Here is an 18687-nt window from a genome sequence, read left to right as displayed (position 1 = left end):
TTTTCTATCTTGCTCCTTTTTGGCATTGGCTTGTTCTGAGTATGAACATACAACAGGTAAGAGAGACAAATTTTGCTTATGAGGGGATGCAGGGTGTGAGTGTGTGGAAAGACCAGGCCAATTTACACATTCCACTACAAGTAATAAATTGAGTACTGTTTGTGAGCCTTGCAACAAATGGTGGTCCCAGGATTGGTGGTTATTTCTGCAACTGGATGGACATGGCAGACTTTTTGTACAAAATCTCATATATTAACACACTAGTAGGGGCTGGGTTCAATTTAGCCGTGTTTTATCATTTGATATAAAATTGGAGAGATTCAGTTAAATGTTACATTTTGCAAAATAGGAAAAGTAATGAAACGTATGCTTGAGCATTTAGTATGCTTGTAGGAAGCTTTGCTTTTAAAAAACCCAAATAAGGTTCTAAAATTTAAGTACTGGGATAAAATAGAATGGGAAGCAAAATGCAGCAGGTGGTTTTAAATTACCGGAGTATCAAATTACCGGAGACATCTTGAGCTTGAAACATACTGTGAAATGATGGCATGGGTTTTACGTTTATATAAATTTATTTGTGCTACTTGAGTCAGATCAGAGCATAAAAATTAAAGGCTAAGTCAATGAGCCCAGCACTCAGGGGGTCAGGACTGTGCTGTGATGTGTCGTAAATAGAGAAAAACCTGATGCAAACAGTTCATGCTGGAGGCTTGAGCATCACTCTGGAAAGAAACACTTTCTTAATTGCTGGGAAGTTGGATAGTCAGATTTTACTGTGATAAGCCATCTTCTGTGTCAGAAAAAGAAGACAGTACCTGCTATGGGAAAACTGCTGATTTCAGTACTGCTTCATACTATAATGGATCATTTCCCTTTCTCAGACAGGTTTGTGTGACTGGAAATATTGAACATTACCCTGTATTGTGTTGCAGATAAAACCAAGCAGCATTAATTTATTTAAAAATTGACTAGAAAGGTTATGTAGTGTAGCAATTGAATGTTTTTCATTAATGCTGACATAAATATCTCCTAAAATAATTCCATTAAAATTAATGTGTACTTTAGTTGATAGTATGATAAACAGACCTTCATAAAATGTCTAGCTTGTGGTGTCTGCTTCAGGGATATCCAAAACACACTTGTTTGTATTCCTCTGCCTTCAGGGTGACTTCATTGGAAAAGATCAGGGGTGGCAAACTATAGCTTGTGGTCCCGATCTGGCCTGCTGCCTGTTGTATGACCTGTGAGGGGAAAAAAAGTGCAATTTTGTGACATGCTACGATGATAAAAAATTTGAATTCTTTGTAATTTGAATTAAATTTTATTGGAACACAGCCATCCCACTCCTTTGGCTTTTGCACGCTACAGCAGCAGAGCTTAGTATTTGAGACAGAGACTACATGGCTCACAAACCATGATCTATTTACACTCTGGCCCTTTACAGAAAAAGGAACCCCTAACCTAGATAAATACTATATAAACCATATACATGTCTTTATATGAAATGTGTATACTGCCAACTATAGGGTTGTGTAATTTAAAACTTTGACTTCAGTTACTGTTTATCCTGGGCTTCCCTGGTGGCTCAGTGGTAAAGAATCTGCCTGCCAATGCAGGAGATGCAAGAGATCTGAGTGGGGAAGATCCCTTGGAGGAGGAAATGGCAACCCATTCCAGTATTCTTACCTGGGAAATCCCATGGAGAGAGGAGCCAGGCGGGCTACAGTCCATGGGTTCACAAAAAGTCGGACACTACTTAGCAACTAAACAACAACTGCTTATCAGTTTTGAAGGCCAATTTTATTTTGAGCAAATCCAGTTTCCATGAGATTGGTAGCGTGGTCTTTGGCATCAAAAGACCCGAGTTGTATCTTATGAGCTCTATTATCTCCTAGTGGATTGCTGTACGGTTTACTTACAAAATTTCAAAGTACTGAACGGCTTCTTTGCCCGTCTTATCCCAGGGATCAGAGGTCAGATGTCTCCTACACCTGGGCAGATACTGACAGGGACCCGTTAGGGACTGGGCAAGTCTACGCACGGCACCACACATTTGTATTCCCTTTCCTGCAGCTCAGCGAAGAGACGAGACTAGGCTCCGAAGGACCAGCACGCCCTTATCTCCCGGTAAAAGCCACATTCCTGTCACTCTCCCGGGGCTCGTCCTCCGGTCCTACAGCTCCCGCTTACATTGCGCTGGTGACCTGAACGGTCTAGGGCGGGGAAAGGCGGGGTCAGCCTCAGCAGCCAATCAGGACTCGGCCCCTTGCCCAGCCAATGGGGTTTAGCCAATCCGGCCTGACGAGGAAGCCCTGGGACAGTGCTTGCGCCTCTTGCTTCCAGATTTGGGTGGAGCTACGTGGGGTCAGCTGGTTCCGCTCGTGGTCTTTGCTCACTCGCTCGCTCTCCGGGAAGCCCTCGGTGTGCCGTCCCGGAGGCCATGGGGCGTCAGTGGGGGCCCGCCATGAGGGCAGCTGAGCAGGCGGGCTGCGTGGTGAGCGCCTCCCGGGCAGGGCAGCCCGAGGCAGGCTCGTGGAGCTGCAGCGGGGTGATCCTGAACCGTCGCCCGGGCCTGGTGCTGTGCCATGGGGGCATCTTCACCCCCTTCCTGCGGGCCGGCAGCGGGGCGCTGACCGGTGCGAGCGCCGCCTTCCTGCCGGGCGACAGTTGCGGCGACGACCTGCGCCTGCACGTGCAGTGCGGCCCAACCGCCGCAAGTCCGGCAGGCCGCGCGGAGCGGGGTCGCCCGGGGTTGTGCACGCCCCAGTGCGCCGGCCTGGAACCCGGCCCGCCCGGCCGGCCCCGCGGGCGGCCACTGCAGCCCCCGCGCCCCGCCGAGCTTCTGCTGCTGTTGAGCTGCCCGGCCTTCCGGGGCCACTTCGTGCGCCTCTTTGGCGGCGAGGAGGCCGAGCAGTGGCGCTTCGCAAACGCCGCACCGGATGATGAGGTGTCGGAGGAAGAGGAGGAGGACCAGCTGAGAGCGCTGGGGTGGTTCGCACTGCTTCGCGTGCGGCCGGAGATGGAGAAGGAGGCGGAGGAGCGAGGGCCGGTATTGGCCGTGGCGCCTCTCGGGGACGTGCCCAAGGGCGCACCGCTCCTGGCTTGCGGCTCCCCGTTCGGGGCCTTCTGCCCGGACATCTTTCTCAATACCCTCAGCCGCGGTGTGCTCAGCAACTCAGCCGGCCCGCTGCTGCTCACCGATGCCCGCTGCCTGCCAGGCACGGAGGGCGGAGGCGTGTTCGCGTCGCGGCCCGCGGGGGCGTTGGTGGCGCTGGTGGCTGCACCCCTCTGCTGGAAGGCCCGCGAGTGGGTGGGCCTCACGCTGCTCTGCGCCGCCGCCCCACTGCTCAGCGTCGCCCGAGCCGCCCTCTGCCGCCTTCACCCCGACACTGCCGCCCTGGCTGCCCTCCTACCGCCTGAGATGGGTGCCCCTTGCGGCCTGCCCCTCCGATACCGAGACCCCGGGCCCCCTTGGGCAGCTGCGGCCGTGCTGGTGGAGTGTGGTTCTGTCTGGGGCTCCGGAGTGGCCGTGGCGCCCCATCTCGTGGTGACCTGCCGGCATGTGGCCCCTCGGGAGACGGCGAGGGTCCTGGTGCGCTCCACTACCCCCAAGTAAGGCCCTGAAGGTTGCCCGCACTCCACTCCCTCACCAGCTGTCAGGACTAGATTCCAGGCCTCAGGTCATAATCCTGAGGACTATGGAGGCCTTCTGGTCTCAGGCTCATGCCTTGGAGGTGCACTGTGTGTAGGGGCCTGGGACCCTCCTCTCATCCTTGGTACTCAGAACCCCAGAGTAGGGAGTTCTGTGCCTCCTGGCAGAGGGTGAATGGGACTTGGGCAAGATGCCAAGCAACTCTGGAGATCTGTGGCTCAGTTCAGCATCCCTGACTAAGCATCACTGAGCTCCCACTCCCAGTCTGAATTCCTTCTGGGCAACTCCTCTGTCTCAGCCTTGCACCCACACACACCCAGAGGCCCTTGAATGGAGTCTTCCTAACCCTGTTCTCTTTCCCCTGAATGCCTAGTGAAATGCCAGGGGCTCAGGGTGCCACCCTTCTGGAGTAGGAGAGGAGCCTGTTACTCTTACTTGATTTATCTCTTAGATCTTAACCAGAACATCCCTTCTGGATCAGAATGACAGATATGGGATTCCACCTAATAAGAATATTAGAGTGGGGCCCAGGCAAATAGGTATATTTTGAACAGTTGTGGGGTGGTCTTGGCCGCCAGTTTAGAACTTCAGACAGTCATTTGTCCCCTCTCTGCAAGGAAAGCACTCCTGCTGTCATGTACTTTCACTTGCTCTGACAGTGGAGTCGGCAGCCTCAGCTTCTTGGCTTGATTTTCTAATACGTGTTCTTTCTATTTCTTCTGTAATCCCAGGTACTTTACCTAGGCCAAAGCAAAGCACTATAGCACCTTGGTGTAACTGTTGTTCTCCTGTACGTGGTCCAACCCAACTTCTCAGCCCAGATCTTCCCAAATGCCTCTACTGAACTTCCAAGGTTAACCCAGCCTGGCTTTGCCATAGAAATCCCCTCTTGACAATCAACAGGATGGCCATGACTTTATAGGGAAGACTGATACTGAGAATTTTCCTCTGTGTGTGGTCCCCAATTCCTCCCCCCTCCCACCGTCCCCCACCCCAACATACTCTTGGTCCTAGGGAACCCACCAGGTCTCCTGGAAGCTACTCCTGCAGTGTGTGTAACAGGCAACCATGCATAATCTTCGGCAATGTGCTTAATCTGTCTAAGCTGCTTTCCCAGGAATTGACATGTAAAGTCTTGCTACTGCCGCATAGTAAGAGCTATAGAAGTGCTAGCATCTATATAAACACGGACCCAGAGGATGAAATTGTATCATGTGTGTCCCACTAAATGACAAGACTGTTGGTATCAAATGAGGGAGAAAAGGAAGACCCTGGGAAAATCAGCCCTGGCTCCTCCCGCTAACTGCTGCTGCTGCTGCTACTGCTGCTAAGTCGCTTCAGTCGTGTCCGACTCTGTGCAGCCCCACAGACGGCAGCCCACCAGGCTCCTCTATCCGTGGGATTTTCCAGGCAAGAGTACTGGAGTGGGGTGCCATTGCCTTCTCCCACTAACTGTGTGACTGTGAGATATATTTACTCAGCCTCTCTGGGCCTCAAAAGCACCATCTGAAATGGAGATAATACCAGTGTCTAGTTCATGGGGCTGCTCTGAGGACTAAATGAAATGATGTCCATAGAACATTAACACCAGGCCTGGCCCACAGCGCTCCCTGGGTGCTGGGTGTCTGTGATCATGATAACGTGCAGGAACCCATATATAGAGGTACTCTGCGCTTGGTAAAGCATACTTGGAAATTCCACAGAACAGCTAAGTGATGTGCCCAGAGTTGCTTGCGGGTATGTTCCAGGGCTAACACCAAATCTTTTGAGTCCCGAGTTCGTGGTTTTTACTGTTCCTCATTATTTTGCTTCCTCCCAGTGCTAAAGGTTGGGAGAGCTAGCCTGTCATTTTGTTTCTCTTGTATCCAGGAGTGCCATAATCTGGGGACGTGTGGTGTTTGCCACCCAGGAGACGTCTCCCTATGACATAGCAGTTGTGAGACTGGAGGAGGACCTAGATGGTGTCCCTGTACCTGTGCCTGCTGAGCGTTTCCATGAAGGTAATGAACAAAGGGTCCCTTTGGTCAGGAAAGGACCTTGGAAAATCAGTGTTGGGCACATCAAGCCTACAGATCAGGGGCCAGCCCCTCAGATCAGCTTCCTTCCCCACCCTTGCTGGAGTAACGAGTCAAGCTGGCACCTCGTTGCATCCTGGTTACAGTGCTTTGGCTGGAGTTGCTCTTAGAGGCCTCCCTGCTGTGCTCAGCATGCCCACGGTGCTGGGGGGCAGGTGGAATTCCCAGCGGAAGATAAAGCATGTCTTTTTCCTGAGGCCCTGCAGCAGTGTAGTGTGGAGGTGCTGAACCTTGAGGACTCCTTATAACACTGCAGGCTGGTCTGGGAGGCTCCAGTGGCATGATTGGAGTAAAAGGCCTTGTGATGCTGCCACAGAAGTACCAGATGTTTTGGTTTGTGGATGTGATTTGTTATTACGTAACAAGGATTATGAGCTCACTGCATTGGCGTCTCTTCTGCCACTTACTAGCCCTGAATCCTTGGACAGGCAACTTAATATTCTTTGTCTCAGTTTCCACATTTGTAAAATGGGGATAATGCTACTTACCCCTAGGTCTTGTGAGGACTGGGTGAAATATTGCCTGTAAAGCACTTGGTGAAGGAAGGTGATGCGCATTTTGTAGTTATTGTCAGGGTTTTATTTTCACCAATAGACTTTTTAGTCCTAGGAGTTGGGTGTTAATTCCACAAACATGTATTGAGCACCTGGCTAGATGCTAGGAATCCTAAAAAGTGACTACCCAGTCCAGAAGGGGAATGAGGGCTGAAGAGAAATGATGGAGCAGATACAGTGGAGGTCCTGACCTCTTTCTGTAGGGGCCTGGGGAAAGTTCTCATGGGGGCAACAGGCATCTGAGCAGAAACTAGAAAGGCAGACAGGGTTTGGAAATTCGGAGAGGATTGGTGGGGGTGGGGGGGGGCTTGGCGAGGGTGTGAGTCCTGCCAGACGGAGGAGGCTCCCCAGCTTAACCCTCCTTCCTTCCCTGGCAGGTGAGGCTGTCAGTGTAGTGGGCTTCGGCGTCTTCGGCCAGGCTTGCGGGCCCTCGGTGACCTCAGGCATCCTGTCGGCTGTGGTGCGGGTGGATGACACGCCGGTGATGCTGCAGACCACGTGTGCCGTGCATGGTGGCTCCAGCGGGGGACCGCTCTTCTCTGCCTGCTCCGGGGACCTCCTGGGTAACCAGCCCCTTGGCCCTCTCCCGGCCTTCCCCTGGCCAGAGCCTCAGTCCCACCCACGAGTGCCCAGTGACCAGCCCTAGCAGCCACCCTGTCTGGAAGGATGATGGGCCTTATGCCCAGGGCTAATTAGCCAAGGTTTTTTGGACTGTGGTGCTTCTGAGGTCGGAGAGGATGGATGCTGGGCTTGGAGGGAAGAGATCTGAGTTCTAGTCCTTTCTCTGCCCCTAAGGCACTCCACGACCTCAGGTAAGTCACTTAATATCATTTGATCTGTGAAACTCAGTAGTTGGATGAGTCCAAGGGTCACAAACTCAAAAGCCCAACCTACCAGTTGGGCAAGTAAAGTGAATGAGTGAATGAATGAGTGAGTGAGTGAGTGAGTGAATATCTTCAGTGAGTGGAGGACAAAGGAGAAACGGGGTGAACACCACTCAACTCCAGCACATTCTTGCCTCATTACAAAGATATGTGGGCCTAACACTGGCTGACTTTACAGTTTTTCACAAGAAAGTGTGAACTCTTTTTTTTTTTTTAATAAATATGTGTTTGTTAAATCTTTCAATTTAAAAATTTTGTTAAGTTTTAAAAAAAAAATCTGTTTAAAAAAAAGCCAACCATGAGTCCATATGGATACCTCCACCTACAGTCCAGCACACAGGGTTCATGCAAGCCTTCCCCTTCCCTTAGCTCTGACTGCTTTCTCCCATAGTGAGAAACGTTGCCTTTTTGTTGCTAGCTGCAGTAGATTTACTTATTTCTTCAACTGTAGTGTACAAAAAAAGTACTTTCAGAATTCCTAACCACATCCCTGTGAGAAACATATTTACCAACTAGAAGACAATATTTGAGCGAGTACCGTTCTTTAGCCTTAAAGTGTCCAGTCAAAAAGCTGTTTTCCAAAGTTTCTTAGATTAGCTCCTTCCCCTTCAGAATGGTTATGTGATTCATTTGAAATACAGTTAGGTACATTCATCCTAGTCCGAATTCCATCTTTCTCCCATATACTGGTTGACCTTCTAAAAGATGTGTACAGATAAATGGATACAGAGATAAATATAAATGTGTGTATGCATGAGTTTGTGTGTGTGTGTATATACATATGTCTCTTATCTTGGTCTGCTGAGAGGGGCTAGAAGCCAGTGACACTCCAGTTGCAATGAGCATGCCGAGAGTCCAGATCTTGGTTTCTAAGAGTCATTCTCTAATAAAAAGAACCAGGAACTGACTGATTCCAGGGCTGCTTTGTGGTGCTGGAAAGGAAGAAAACTCTAAGAAAAACCAAATGATGAGTGTGTCAAATGTTGAAAAACCCAAGAGCTGACGTGAAGGAGCTCCTGTTGGAACAATTTGAGCAACAAATAGCAGTGGTATTGGATTGTAACCCAAGCAAAGAATGAATACTCGTGAGTCTATACTGATATAAGTTAATATTGAATGAATTAAAAAATGGAGACAAAGGATAGCTTTCCCTTATGGAAGAATTTCTATTAATAAATGTAGGAGAAATGAAGCTCAGTAGTTGTAGCACATGGGCCTAGTTACCCCATAGCATAAGGGATCTTCCCAGACCAGGGATTGAACTGGTGTCCCTTGTATTGTAAGCCAGATTTTTAACCACTGGACTACCAGACCAGACACACCTCAGTCTTAATCGTGAGAAAACATCAGGTCAACCCAAATAGAGGGACATTCTACAGAATAATTGACCTGTACTCTTCAATGTGTCAAGGCTGTGGAAGATAGACACTGGAAGTGACTCAGATAGGAGGAGACCCAGGAGACATGATGACTAAATGCCATGTGGGATCCTGGATCAGAAGAAGAGCATTAGTGCAAACCCTGGTCCATCCAAGTGAGTTCTGTCCTTTAGTTAATAGCATGTCACGAAGCTTAATTTCTTGGTTTTGATCAATGTGGTGTGGTGACATAAGGAAAAGCTGGGTCCAGGATGTACAGGAACTCTGTACTATTTGGGCAAGACTCCTAAAATTTTCTTCAAAAATTCATATACATGCACTGAGCTGGCCACCCAAAACTTCTGTGTGAGTCTGATTCATTCATTCATTCACTCAACAAGTGCGTGTTGAGGTCCCGCTATCCCAGGCCCTCTTCCAGGTCCTGGCGAGATTATGAATAAAACACAGCAGCCCGGCCCTCATGGAGCTGAAAGATAACAGAAGTTGGAGAGAAAAATACCAAAATAAGTGAGACATAGTGTCAGATACTGATAGCGTTAGGGAGAAAGTAAAGCCAGGAAGGAGGACTGGGGCATGAGGGGCCTATGTCAATACATGAAGCCTGGTGTCTGTCACTGTGAGGGGTATTCAGCACCCCCGCCCCCGACAGGCCCAGGGCCTCCAGGATAGAGGTGGGTCTCCCTCCCTTCCCTGAGCCTTCGCTCATGCCCTCTTTTCCTCTCTGTCTTCTGAACAGGCATTGTCGCCAGCAACACCCGGGACAATAATACGGGGGCCACATACCCCCACCTGAACTTCAGCATCCCCATCACGGTGCTCCAGCCGGCCCTGCAGCAGTACAGCCAGACAGGCGACCTGGGCGGCTTCCGCCAGCTAGACCGCGCCTCCGAGCCAGTGAGGGTGGTGTGGCGGCTGCAGCGGCCCCCAGCAGAGGCCCTGCGGAGCAAGCTCTGAAGCTGTGTCGCCCTTCTGCGGGGGAGAGCAGCCCTTTGATGCCATGGGGAGGACTGATGCTGGCGGCCTCAGGATCCAGACGGGACCCACCAGAGCCCAGTTGCCTCCCCTTCACTACCCACCTTGCTCAGCTCTGGAGTCTGGACCAAACTTCTCTTTAGCCTCTGGGGACCTCTTACCTGGCAGGCCGTTTGGGGGCGCTTTCTCTCTCTGCCCCCTGACAGTAGACTCAGCTCTGTCCCTTCCCTTCTGGCGAGCTCAGGACAGCCGTACAACAGCCCTGGTCCTGACAGAGATGCTGGCTGCAAGACAGGCCCAGTCCTGGTTTCGAGTCTGTCCCCTGTCACCTGATGATCGCTGGCCACCTGGAGCAGCATCTTCCCTGGGGCCTTGGCTCCTCTCTGCCCTCGGTCAGAATGGGGCTGACAGAGCACTGGGGCTTCCTCGGAAAACCTCAGCAGAGGGGCTCTGCTCCGAAGACCAGAGCTGCAAGAAAAGGCATCATCCTGTTCCGTGGACCGGCAGTGGCATCCCTGGAAGCCAGGACTCCCGGCTGTTCGTATGTCAGGTGCCCTGAGCTCTGGGGCACTCACACACAGTGCTTTCGTTTTCCAGCCCGGGAAATGGGCCTCAGGGATCTGGGGTGGGGTGGAGGAGTGGGATGTGTCTTGCTGGGCTGTCTGGTTGGGGTTCAGGAATAAACAGGACCTCCAAGGGATGAGTCCTTATATGTCAGATTCTTTTTTTGTTTCATGAGTTGAATGGGGAATAGGAAAGCTCCAGGCACAGAAGTACACACTTTCTGTCCTGCTGTCTTAGTGGGGTTGATCTCACAGGACACTCTTGTGTCAGACTAGTCCTAGTAGCTGGTTGTAGGGCCAGTCAGCCCTGGATGGGCTTGCAGGCCTGGGTCAGTAGTGGTCTTGGCCTGGTAGCAGATGTTTACAGGGTGCCTAGCTGAGCCAGGCCCGGGGATGGACAGGAGTTGGGGAGTTCAAAGGTGAACAAGGCCACGGTGGCCCCTAGGAGTTAAGACCAACCCCTGGAGTCAGGAACATGTATTGCATGCCCAGGGTCTTGTGTGTGCCAGCCTTCAAGAAATAATTGTTAAATCATTGACAGATTGAATGCAGTTTGGGAACAACTGGGGCAGGAGTGAAATGGGGTGGGGCTCTAATCTAAGCAGAGAGAATTGCTCTGAGTACTTTGTTTCAATATCTGTTTGTTGAGTGCCAGCTCTGGGCAACCACAGAACACTCGGAGACAGGGATTCTTCTCTGTGTGGATTAGGAAAGGGGCCAGAGGGCAAATGTTTTAATAGCTCGAATGAAAGCCTGTAGTGAATTAACGGGTGGCGAAGGAGGGCTGGGATCTGACTTGGCTGTGAGTGGGAGGGGAGAGGATTTATTCCAGCATGTGTGGATGCCAAGGAGCTCAGGCTATGCTGGGGAGACGGGTGTGTGCCCCCACCCCCACCACCCCGATTAATGGAGCAAGCAGGGCCTCTCTGCCCTGTTCAGATGGAAGACCGTGTCCAAGGGCCCCAAGGATGGAGGATCAAGCAAGGATTCATCCAGGTGACTCACGAGTTGAACCCTGAGGGGAGACTAAGTGTTTACCAGATGGGCTGGAAACAGGGAGGGTGTCCAGGTTGAGGGCAGCAGGGGCTGGGACAAGGAATTGTGGAACTACACGTATGTCTTGCCAGGCTTAGCGGAGAAAAGATTGGAACGGAGGCTAGAGAACCAGTGACAATGGCCCTGGTGAGGGGAAGACGGCCGAGGCAGGCCTGGCGGGTGTGGAGAAGCTCCAGCATGACACAGGAAGTGGGCTTGACTGGATGTGGGGCGATGCAGAGAGAGAGAGGGGTCGAGCGGTGCTGGGTCTCTGGCCAGGATAGTGATGAGCGGCTGGCAAGTTTAGGGACAAGATGTTTCCCTGGGGTGTCTGTGGGACCTCAAGTGGAGAGCAGAGCAGGCTGTTGAGTAAGTCCCATGAGTTAGGATGACGCAGGAAAAGGTCCCCTCTCCCCCAGCTCAGTGGCTAAAGACAATAGAAGTTTGTTCATTGCTCACAGAAAGTCCAAAGTCGTGCACCTGACCAGGAAAGTTGGGGGGGTGGTGGCTGTCATGCATTTGGGGTTAAGGGACCTGAACTCCTTCCCTCCTACAGCTCTTATCACTGGGCCTGGGACCTCAGACCCTAGCAGGTCCTCTGTATCCTGCTAGTGGATGGGGCAAGAGAGAGTGGAGAAGATATTCCAGCTTCTTTAAAAAAAATTTTTTTTTTAATTTTGAAACAGTTTCAGACTTACAGAAAAGTAGCAAGAATCCCGACACACCCTTCCCCCAGACACCCCTTACCGCCTGTGCCAAACCCCAGTGATGTTCTCTGTGACAGAAAGACCTCCTCTGGGATCATGAATTGTACCTGCTTGCCATGGCTCTCTCCCCACCTTGACATGGAGCAGCTCCTAAGTCTTTCCTTGAGTTGGATGCCCTTGACCTTCCTGAAGTCATTTTGTAGAATGTGTCTTCCTGTGGGTTTGTCCACACTTCCACATGATTAGATTCAGGACGTACATCGCTGGGATATCACATTAGTGATGTCTTGTCATTTTCTCCTACTGGGTGTCACATGATCTTTATTTGTCAGATTACAGATGATAATATCGATCCTTTGACTAAGATGATGCCTGCTAGGTTCCTCCACTATAATTTTCTTTTTTGTTTGTAATTAATAGGTATTTGTGTGGAAATATTTGAAGACTGTGTAAAAACACTGTTCCCCACCCAGTTTCATCTACTATGCTTATCATGCATTGATGTCCCTTGACTAAATAACTTTAATGTTTGCCAAATGGTAATCTTTTGTTTGCATTTTTCCTCCTACATTTATTCATTGGCATTCTATTGAAGTGAAAGCTTTCCCTTCTCTCCGTTTAACTATGTTTTTGTGGAATCATGGATTTGGATTTTAATCAGTGGATTATAATCTATTCTTGTCATTATTTTGATGCTCAAATTGTCCCTATTGGCTGGAGGGAACTCCTTCAAACTAACTTCTGTGTTCTTTTGGCCTCTCCTCATCATTTTTTTTTTTTTTAAATTAATTTAGTTGGCTGTGCCGGGTCTTACTTGTGGCATATGAACACTTAGTTGTGGCATGTGGGATCTAATTCCCTGACCAGGGATTAATCCTCGGCCCCCTGCTGTGGGAGCAAGGAGTCTTAACCATTGGACCACCAAGAAAGTCCCCTCCCCATCATTCTTTGAGAACTTCCTTCAAAGCATACTGTTCTAGACTTACCTTGTACTTTCCCTGGAATCAGTCACTTCTCTAGGGTCCTTTTTCATTAGAGAATGGTATTTAGAAACAAATATCTAGGTACTAGATGTGCTTCTCACCCAGGTGTTGCTGCTCCCAGGCCCTCTCAGTAGACAGAACTTAGATCTGTATTTACTTCTGTCTCTATATATTGTAAGCCACGAGTTAACACCGACAGTTGCAGTTTGAAACTACAAGCTCAATACCACAAGGTTCATTCTAGCTGTCCCCTTTTCATATTGGTACCTCCCTCCTTTCAGTGAGAAACACAGCTCCGTGATCCTCAATATATTAACTTGTTTGTTCCACCCCCTGCATGTAGCCAATCTTCTGACCCCATCAGGCTGTCCCTGCCACCCTGCTCTGCTGCTGCTCTTAAACAGGTCACCATTACTGCTTTGCACAAGCCTGCCTCGTGCTTTTTTTGCTTCATTAGTAAAAAGGGAAGAAAGTCGCCCTTGCTTCTTAACTGCTTCAGAAGTGACATTATAATCACTCCTGCTCACATTCCTTCCATGAGAATCTGGCCCCAGCCAGCAGCAAAGTGGTGTGGGGGAGATTGGCAACATAGTCCCTGGCTGGCAGATGTTCCTCGGCAGGACCCCTGTGCCATAGAAGGGGAGAATGACCTTTGTGGAGAGCTGGCTGGCTCTGCCAAGCTGGGTCTTGTTTTAATGCTGCTTTAGGAACAAAGACTCACTCGTATTACCAAAATAAAAGTCAGTTTAGCGTTAGATGCTCCTGCACAGGTGCTGGAAAGCTGCTTGCCCTGGGGAAGTTCTAGGGCCCACTCGGCATGAGTGATGACTCAGCATCCCTCTCTGCTTTGCTTCCTCTCTTCTGGCCTGGCCTGGGCACTGAGTCTCTCCTCCTGTGTTAGTACAGTTTGGTCTTTCGGGCCCTTCTCTCCATGACCTTTTACCTCTAGATTTCCTTGTCACATGCCCCGTTATCAGATTTCCTCAATAAATATCCAAGAGAGCAAATATCTGCTTGAGCCCATCATTTTCTCATGCCTTGCTACCTCTGGGAGCAGGTGCAGTGGAGAGCCTGGGGCTGCCAGTGTTTAAGAGCAGGAACCTGCAGGAGCCTGAGAAAGGACAAGCAGGAGCACAGGAAGTAAACCAGGGAGGCTAAGACCTCGGTCAGCAGGGCAGACACCAGGATCTGTTTTCCTCTCTTCTTTCTGCCCATACTCTGGATGGCAACTCCTGGCCATCCCCACAGTCAGGTGTGTCCATGAGTTCCAAAGCACAGAAGGGAGGTACACCACTTCCAGGCCTGGCCTTTTCTGTGCCCTTACCCACATCCGCCGGGAGTGGAGACATCCCTTAAAAGACACCTTGGCAGCCACTTGGTGAAGACAGTCCCTTTAGCTGGTCCCTGGATGATGGTGTGGAGTGGGCAGTCTCATTAACCAGTCCATTGGCCTGGTACTGAAGCCCAGGCAAGTAATCCACTTCTGTTGTATTTGAGCCATTAGACTGGGGGGTCTGTTTGTCACAGCAGTAGAACCTAGCTTCATGAATATAGCCTTCCCCTAGCTGTGAGCACTCTGCCAAAGCACATTTCAAGGGAGAGAAGAAACTGGAGGATTCCCCCCGTTGTTTGAGGGTTGTGAATTTCACTAAAACTGACAAGGTTCTTCAGATAAAGTTAAGAGTTGTCCCTTCCTTAAGTGGGGATACCGCTTCTGTTTCTCTGGGCCCTTGAGTTGATCCCAGTACCATGGCGCTCCCCCCAGCCCTGGGAGCCAGCAGTAGAAACACCTGTTGCTGTCAGGGAATGTATGCCTTCAGGCCTTGCTGAGAGCCAGCAGTGCGTCCTCCTCTTAGGTTCTGGGATATTAGACAACCTGCTTGATGTTCCTACTAATTTTTTTTTTTTTTAATTCAAGGTTCCCATCTTTCATTTTTTTCTAATTATTTTGGCAGTGCTGTGCAACATGCGGGATCTCAGTTCCCCAATCAGGGATTGAATCCGTGTCCCTAGCATTGGGAGCTCACACTAATCATTAAGGTTCCATAGAACTACCAACATTAAGGCATCTGAATTGTATCTCCCTGGTCCCTCCAGCACCTGGAAATTCAAAGACAAAAGTCCCTTGTTAGGCAAGGAGCCACGATTTTCAGCGCCAAAGATATGTACACTGTTGAGTGGGAAGAGAGAAGTGATGTGGGGACAAGAAGGTTCCACTGGGACCCCCTCCCCTCTCTTGAATCAAGATGTTCCCTGGTTGCCAAGAAGGTGTTGAATGACCATGACACTTTCCCTAGTTTTCCTGGTGTGGGTCAGGTCCTTGGAGACGGGCCATACCAGCTCTGCAAGCCACACCCCAAACCCAGCATGGGCCACTGCATGCCTCTCTCTCCTCCCTCCCAGCTTCAGGTTTGTGCTGCAATTTTAATAAGTCCTTTCCTTGTACGCTGCCGATTGGAATCCACTTTGCCTGTATCGGTCTAGTCCTTCCACAAAACTCTCCTTGACCTTCCCAAGCCCCAGGGCTGTGTCCCTGCCCTGGGCAGGCTGTGGTGGTTTTCTCCGCCTCTGTTTCCCACAGTGCTGGGGCATGAGCCCAGTGAATTTCTGATGCCTGTGTGACTCACCACTGAGTCTCTCCTATGCCTGCTCAGTGACCTCTGGCTCCCTTAGCGATGATGCCCTGATTTTAGGGTCAAGACCCAGTTCCTCTCTTTTACTAACTGTGTGATTTTGCTGATTTATTAGCTTGAGTTTTAGTTTCCTCATCTATGAAGTGGAGATGAATAAGACTTACCTTGGAGGACCCACGTGTAAAGTAAATTTGAGAAGCTATCCAAAGCACTTAGTCTGTGTTCAACAAATATTAGTTACTATGTTTCTAGGAGTACTGGTAGGGTTGTTTCATCAGATATGAATCATTCTGGTTGTCAGAGGCCGGATGGAGGCAGGAGTGGAGAGGGACTGCTCATTGAGTATGGGGTTTCTTTGGAGTGATGCAAATATCTTGAGCTACCCTGGTGGCTCAGACAGTAAAGAATCCACCTGCAGTGCAGGAGACGTGGGTTCGATCCCTGGGCCAGGAATATCCCCTGGAGAAGGGAATGGCAACCCACTCCAGTATTCTTGCCTGGAGAATCCCCTGGACAGCTATGGGTCCTTGGGGTCACAAAGAGTCAGACACGAGTGAGCAACTAACATTTTGGGCTTCCCTTATAGCTCAGTAGGTAAAGAACCTGCCTGTAATGCAGGAGACCTGAGTTTGATTCCTGGGTTTGGAAGAGCCCCTGGAGAAGGAAATGCAACCCACTCGAGTATTCCTGCCTGGAGAATTCCATGGACAGAGGAACCTGGCAGGCCACAGTCCATGGGGTTGCCAGGAGTCAGACATGACTTAGCAACTAAACGATGGGATATCCTGGAGTTAGATAATGGTGAGGGTTGCATAGCCTTCACCCCATTATTTTATGTTTTAAAAGTGAATTTTATGGTATGTGAATTAAATCTTAATTAAAAAAAATCATTTAAGCAGGGACTTCCCTGGTGGTCTAGAGGTTAAGAATTTGCCTTGCAAGGCAGGGGACTTGGGTTCGATTCCTGGTTGGGGAACTAAGATCCCACATATACCTCAGAGAAACCAAGCCTGTGCACCAGAACTACTGAGCACGAGTTCCATAACTAGAGAGTGTGTGCACCACAGCAAAAGATCCCGCAGGCCACAACTAAGCCCCAGTGCAGCCAAATAAAGAAATATATATTTTTTAAAATCATTTAAGCAAACATTAGTGAACTTTAAGGGAACCAAGTGCTGGGGTCAGTGCCAGATGCTGGGGACTCAAAGTCCAGCAAAGCCAGGTCTCTGCCCCAAAGATCTAGTCAATGGTGGTTGTTATCTTCAGTGTCAGAGTTTAACCACCCCACCCCCCACTTTCCTCTAGATCTTCCCAGGTGGTGCTAGTGGTAAAGAACCTGCCCACCAATGTAGGAGACACAAGAGACGTGGGTTTGATCCCCGGGTCAGGAAGATGCCCTGGAGTAGGAAATGGCAATCCACTCCAGTATTCTTGCCTGGAGAATCCCCATGGACAGAGGAGCCTGGCAGGCTACAGTCCATTGGGTCGAAAAGAGTTGGGCATGACTGTGTGCATGCCCTGCCCACCCCCCCCCCCACACACCCCACTTTCCTCTAGGGATTTCAGGAGGACTAAGAGGAGATACAAGCTATTTGGAAGTTTGCAAAGCCCAGGACAAATGAAAGCTCACTGCGCCCAGAACATCAAAGCCAACTCGGGGCTCTCTGATGCATCCCTGAGAGGCAGGGATAGGCAGGACTTATGGGCTCTCTGTACTCCACACTCTGGCACAGCTGCTCTTCTGTGACCTCAAGGCCTGAGAGAAGGAGGTGCAGACTCCTATGCCTCTGACTGTATTCTTTTCTTCAGCTCATGTTCTCACTGGGCAGGGTGCCAGCTGGATGGGAGGAGATGGGAGGATTCCAAAGGACCAGCAGATGCAGCCTGAGGTGTGTGGGCTAATAATGAGCATGGGATGTTCATGGGAGGATGCCAGCTCCTTCTCCACCTTGAGATGATTCTGGGTACCAGCATCCTTTAGATGGAATTGCTCACAACACTCCCTATGCCAGGAGTATTGAAAACAAGACCTCTGACCACAGCTTTTGGAAAAGGTACAGAAATGCTTACTTCTAGCATAAACAGTCATGAAAACCAAGGCAATAAAGGGTACTATTCAAAGGAGCACCGGGCTGGGAGAGAGGAAGCTGCCAATGTTCTGTGTCATAGCCTTGGGCAACCTAATTTCCTTATATCAAAGAGCTGTAATAAATGGCTGCTCTGTACTCTGCTGCTGTGTGCCAGGCAACATACTAACACACGTCACACAAATGATCTCACTGAACCTTTTCTTTATTTTTTTTCCCATCAACTCTTCTACAATGCTTCGTGTTAGTGCTAATATTTGCATTAAATAGATGAAGATGGCTTTGCCATTTCGCTAAGTCGTGTCTGACTCTTGGCGACCCCATGGTCTGTGGCCTGCCAGGCTCCTCTGTCTGTGGGATTCTCCGGGCAGGAACACTGGAGTGGGTTGCCATTTCCTTCTCCAGAAGATGGCTTATCTGTCACCACATTGGCTTGATCCTACCTCCAGTTTGCATCAGTATATTTCTTGACAGATCTGAGTCCAACCACTTTCTTCTTACCCCTGGACTCTTCTCCTCCTAGTTCCCCCAGTTTCAGGCAGCCTTTCATTCCCCCATCTTTTCACCTTCCAACATAACTCAGACCTCACTCTTCTGCTTAAAACCCAGCAGTGGGACTTCCCTGGTGGTCAGTGGTTAGGACTCCACGCTTCCACTGCAGGGGCATGGGTTTGATCCCTGGTTAGGGAACTAACATCCCTCATGCTGTGACCAAAAATAAACCAAAACCAAAACCAAACCAATCCCTTCCCCCCCGCCCCCCACCACCAAAAAAAACCCCAACAAACAAACCCAGCAGTGGCTCCCCATTGCCCTGGACAGTCTTCACCAGGGCCTGGAGGCTTGTGCCATCCTGCCATGCTGGGCTGCTCTGTCCCCAAGCTCCCCTGCAATGCCCCCATTGTCAGTTCTTTATCCTGCCTCGGTCTTTGCACACCCAGAGTATACTTGGCTCCTCTCTGCCCAGGGCTAACTTATCCTTGGAGAGAGGCCTTGGCACCCTTCTTTTGCCCCCAGTCTTTCTTACTGCAATTAGTGATATATATATATATATATATATATATATATGTATATATATATATATAATTTTTTATTTTTTGCAGCTTAGTATCTTTCCCCAGACTATCAACCTCGAGGAAAGCAGAAACCACACCTGTCCTGTT

General features: G+C 49.9%; 1 protein-coding gene across 1 annotated transcript; it reads left to right on the top strand.

Moving 5' to 3' along the window:
* Positions 1 to 83: 83 nt before the first annotated feature.
* On the top strand, positions 84 to 12358 carry TYSND1 (trypsin like peroxisomal matrix peptidase 1). The gene is made up of 4 exons (XM_061405209.1): positions 84 to 3612; positions 5522 to 5652; positions 6659 to 6844; positions 9281 to 12358. Exons 1-4 carry the CDS (start codon positions 2441 to 2443, stop codon positions 9496 to 9498), a joined length of 1707 nt encoding a protein of 568 aa, XP_061261193.1. The 5' UTR covers positions 84 to 2440; the 3' UTR covers positions 9499 to 12358.
* Positions 12359 to 18687: the final 6329 nt, after the last annotated feature.

The sequence above is a fragment of the Bos javanicus genome, chromosome 28 (genome assembly GCF_032452875.1).
Source record: "Bos javanicus breed banteng chromosome 28, ARS-OSU_banteng_1.0, whole genome shotgun sequence".
Taxonomy (NCBI): domain Eukaryota; kingdom Metazoa; phylum Chordata; class Mammalia; order Artiodactyla; family Bovidae; genus Bos; species Bos javanicus.
Note: the sequence above shows the minus strand (reverse complement) of the source record. Positions and strands in the feature narration are given on the sequence as shown.

Bases quoted from the DNA above. Each gene is read 5' to 3' on its own strand.
- TYSND1 (XM_061405209.1), top strand. From the start codon at position 2,441: ATGGGGCGTCAGTGGGGGCCCGCCATGAGGGCAGCTGAGCAGGCGGGC. The intron at 3,613-5,521 runs GTAAGGCCCTGA...TCTTGTATCCAG, and splicing joins GTGCGCTCCACTACCCCCAA to GAGTGCCATAATCTGGGGAC. The intron at 5,653-6,658 runs GTAATGAACAAA...CTTCCCTGGCAG, and splicing joins TGCTGAGCGTTTCCATGAAG to GTGAGGCTGTCAGTGTAGTG.